Below are 3,731 nucleotides of genomic sequence, written 5' to 3'. Positions count from 1 at the left end.
AGTATGATCATGGTATGCCTAAAACATTACAAAATTTATATCATGTATGATTTTATATGCCCGTACGCATGACACTTCAAGTTTCTTCGATGACTAACGAACAATTGTGTAGAAGACAGTCCATTACCCATAGATTAGATTGTGGTGAGCACCCGTATAGAAGAGATGTATGATTAATTCAAGTTTTAATTTCTCTGGTTGATTAATTTGGGTAATTTGGGTTTTAATGATTATAATTATTACTTAGGACAATAATGAATGAAGTAACTACAAGGCCAAATTTGGTCAAAAAAAACAATTTGTAAGGACAAAGTCTTTAAGTTGCATGAAAAATTATTAGTTTTTTAAAAATAAAGATGAGAAATTATACATTTCTCATTTGGGTGGAAAAATTTTTTCTACCCACAAAATTTTACAAATGTATTTAAAACTCCTAAAAGTATTATAGTTAACTTTGAAGTTTAATTAATTATTTTGTTTTTCATCTATTAGTTTGGAAAAAAATAGTGCTAAACAAAGAATATATTGGGATCAAATTTTCATCTCTATTCATGCATTGTCAATATCTTCTGAATTATATGTTGATACTTGAATCAGTTAATTAAATAATATTACTTTTTTAATTTACAAATGTTATTTTCTTATCAATTTTAAAAAATTGTTTTATTTTCTCTTTTGTAACACATTATTTATTTTGAAATTATGAAAACATATAATTAAATATATTTACTTTACAAAAATTTAAAAAAGAAAAAGGTGTGTGTTTTTTATTTTTTCCAATTTTCTAAATAACATAGACCTATCAACTAACAATAGAACATAAATCGCCTTCAGTTGCTCCAACAATCACGTGACACTGTTGTCACCGCCCTTCAGACCACGTGCTCCGTCATCCATACAGTACAGAATTTCATTTCAAACACTATAAATACGAACACGCGAACTCTCCAACGCTTGGTTAAAATTAAATCTAATCGTTTAACTTATTAAGAGCAATGGCTAGGATTATTTCTCAGTCTGTACAGCGACATCTATACGTCAAATCGCCGCCGTTAATTCTTCTCCCCCATACTCGCCACCGTTCATTCAAGGCCCAGGTCATCGAAATTGACCTCGAATCATCCTCGTCGTCCCCCACCTCGTCTGGCGGCGATAGCGAAGCAGATAGATTGGCTATCAAGAAGCTAGAGGAGATAGTCCAGAGTATAATCGTGCAGAAGGCTACGCCAGATTGGCTTCCGTTTATGCCAGGATGGTCGTTTTGGGTGCCGCCGCCGCGGCGGCCGAATACGATAGTTGATTGGATGAGTAAGTTATCGAATCAGTTGACTGAAGAAGAGATGCTTTCGCTCACGACTGTTCGTGGCTGGCCGTGCTCCTCCTTTTTGCTCGAAGGTATAAATGACATTTTGATTAAAAGAGTAGGTATGTTTGAAAAATTCTCTTTATATTTGGATTGAATTTGAATTGTGATAATGGTGTGTTATTATAAAACTTGTGATCTAATGGATTGAAGAATCATGGACGATTCACAATAATTGCACCCAGCACCCGTTATGATTTTATGTATTTGTTCACATTTGTAATGCGGCACTAAATCCATATTTTGTTTTACAGAAGTTCAGAGTTTTATAAGCTGAAAATACCCATGATTTAATCATAAAATCGGGATAATAATGTGTAAATGGATGGAAACTGCTGAAAAACAAAATATTTATATTATGTGTCCTAAAAAAAAAAAAAACCAATTTTTAGGGGTTTGCTTTTTTTTTTTTTTTAAGTTAAGGGATTTGATTTTCGTTACTTTTGTTTCAAAATTTGTTTTTGGGTTTTGATAAGCATGATGGAAATTAGGATTTCCTTCAATTTTGTGTGGGATAAGTGTCATTTGGGCAGTAAAAATTCAATCAAAATATTGCATTAGCTTTCTTGGTGACTTTATGAACGGTTCATTTTTTAACCCTTAGCAATTTCCTATCTGATTGCTCATTTTTATTGGATATTGGTGCTTAACAGAGTCTTGCAATTTAATGGGCCACCCCTATGGTGAGGTGATTATCTGCTTAACCTAAAGCATTAGGTCTCAGTCCTGAATAACGTAGCATGTTATATCCCATCTACTTCAAGGAAACCAGTTCTGGTGATTAGGAATATTACATTAAGTATATATTAATCTTCAGAATTCTTAACAGAAGAACAATTTGTACACTTCTTTGCGGTACCAAATAGTTAGTAATTTGCATTGATACGTCTCAAGGTTGTTATTCAGTTGTCTTATCAGACAGAAAATAAAAAAGATTGTTTTATTTTGTTGTAATTTATGATTTCAAGCCATTGCCTTGTGCCTGCAGATGTGGTAAAGATGGATGCAAAGGTTGAAATGCTGAAAGAGGATGGGGTGCATATAGAGGTGAAGGTGGAGGTGTTGCCAGATTCTGAAGGCACATCTCAATCTAAAGATGAGGACTGATGAGCTGCATCCTCTTTGACAGGATCAGTTGCCATTGTAAGTGCTTTCTTTTACAATTTTGATGCATTTGTCTTGAATTTCTGCAAAATTCTTGGAGAAGGGACTCGGTCATATACTTGAGGCTGGTACTTCTATTCTACTCTACAGCCCGTATATTGGACCTAACTAGATATGCTGCAATTGTTTCATTAACAAATTCCAAATCAGAGGTTTTTTGACTGCTCAACTCTGATAGAATCCAATGGAAGTATTTGAATTTTTAAAGTTTGACAGTAACATAGCAGCTTTGTAACATTACCTGACCGATGTAATTGTTCTCATTCTTTTGATAAGTTTATGAAACATGTTCCGAAGGATGATCCATTTTCTTTTGTAATGTTTCTGTTGTTCGTGTTCGCAGGCTCACTCACCCTTCTAGGTCCCTGGTGATTAGAGTGAAAGAAATGGCTGGGTGACACAAAATTGAGCAAGCGCAATGATGTACATATGCAAACCATGAATAGTTGGGGTGATGAATTGGGTAATATTAATTATTTTGTTTGGTCAAACTCACCCCCTACTCGACAAGGAATTTCATACATACTGTTGCGTTTATTCCAATTGATACTTATGTCAAAAAACTTTCTTGTTACTTTATGACTTAGAAACGGCTAATCATATTTCATATTTAGGTTGTGATACATTGTTTAATTACTAATTTACTCCATATTGAGGAAGTTAATTTCAAGATCACCTTGTATCTGATGTTATGTTGTAGCTATCCTCTACCTATATGGCCACATATTTTCTTTAAATTGAGACCTCTTTGTTCAGCCATCTTTTATCTATCAAAGCAACTCTTGTTCATCTTGTGAAAATGTGTGTTGTAGGACACTATTTGTAATGGGGGTTAAAATATTAAACGATGACATAGGAATAATAGAATAATATTCACTTGAATATATGATCAAATTAAGAGGATTAAGCACGAAAATACGTCAAAGGGTGCTTGGATTAACATATCAACGTGGGTGGCTTCTTTGTGGATGATTTTTGTGGAATCTTTTTTGTTTATACATAGAAAGACGTATGAGACATACATGATGGATCTTATAGCAGAGGTGTATAGGATCTGATTCATTTTATAATCTCTTTTTTATGTTTTAGGACATATCTCTAGAGAGATACATGTAATGTGACAAAAACAAATCATGTTTTAGACTTTTTATGCTGAATTTCTTCATCACCTTGTCTACATGTACCCTAACTTAGGTCAATATCA

The 3,731-nt window shown here is 33.5% G+C and overlaps 1 protein-coding gene across 2 annotated transcripts; it reads left to right on the top strand.

The window, feature by feature from the left end:
- The first annotated feature begins 944 nt into the window (after positions 1–944).
- LOC123200033 lies at positions 945–3,197 on the top strand. Of its 2 annotated transcripts, none has more exons than XM_044615116.1 (3): positions 945–1,425; positions 2,352–2,506; positions 2,871–3,197. In XM_044615116.1, the coding sequence occupies exons 1-2, from the start codon at positions 996–998 to the stop codon at positions 2,468–2,470; spliced, it is 549 nt and encodes a 182-aa protein (XP_044471051.1). In that variant the 5' UTR covers positions 945–995; the 3' UTR covers positions 2,471–2,506; positions 2,871–3,197. The 2 variants fall into 2 exon arrangements, with proteins under 2 accessions (XP_044471051.1, XP_044471052.1); XM_044615117.1 differs by having other exon boundaries at positions 948–1,395.
- Positions 3,198–3,731: the final 534 nt, after the last annotated feature.

The sequence above is a fragment of the Mangifera indica genome, chromosome 17 (genome assembly GCF_011075055.1).
Source record: "Mangifera indica cultivar Alphonso chromosome 17, CATAS_Mindica_2.1, whole genome shotgun sequence".
Classification (NCBI taxonomy): Eukaryota; Viridiplantae; Streptophyta; class Magnoliopsida; order Sapindales; family Anacardiaceae; genus Mangifera; species Mangifera indica.
The sequence above is the reverse complement of the archived record's forward strand: the minus strand, read 5'-3'. Positions and strand labels throughout refer to the sequence as shown.

Coding starts and splice junctions, on each gene's coding strand:
- LOC123200033 (XM_044615116.1), top strand. CDS start 996: ATGGCTAGGATTATTTCTCAGTCTGTACAGCGACATCTATACGTCAAA. Junction 1,426..2,351: donor CATTTTGATTAAAAGAGTAG/GTATGTTTGAAA, acceptor TTGTGCCTGCAG/ATGTGGTAAAGATGGATGCA.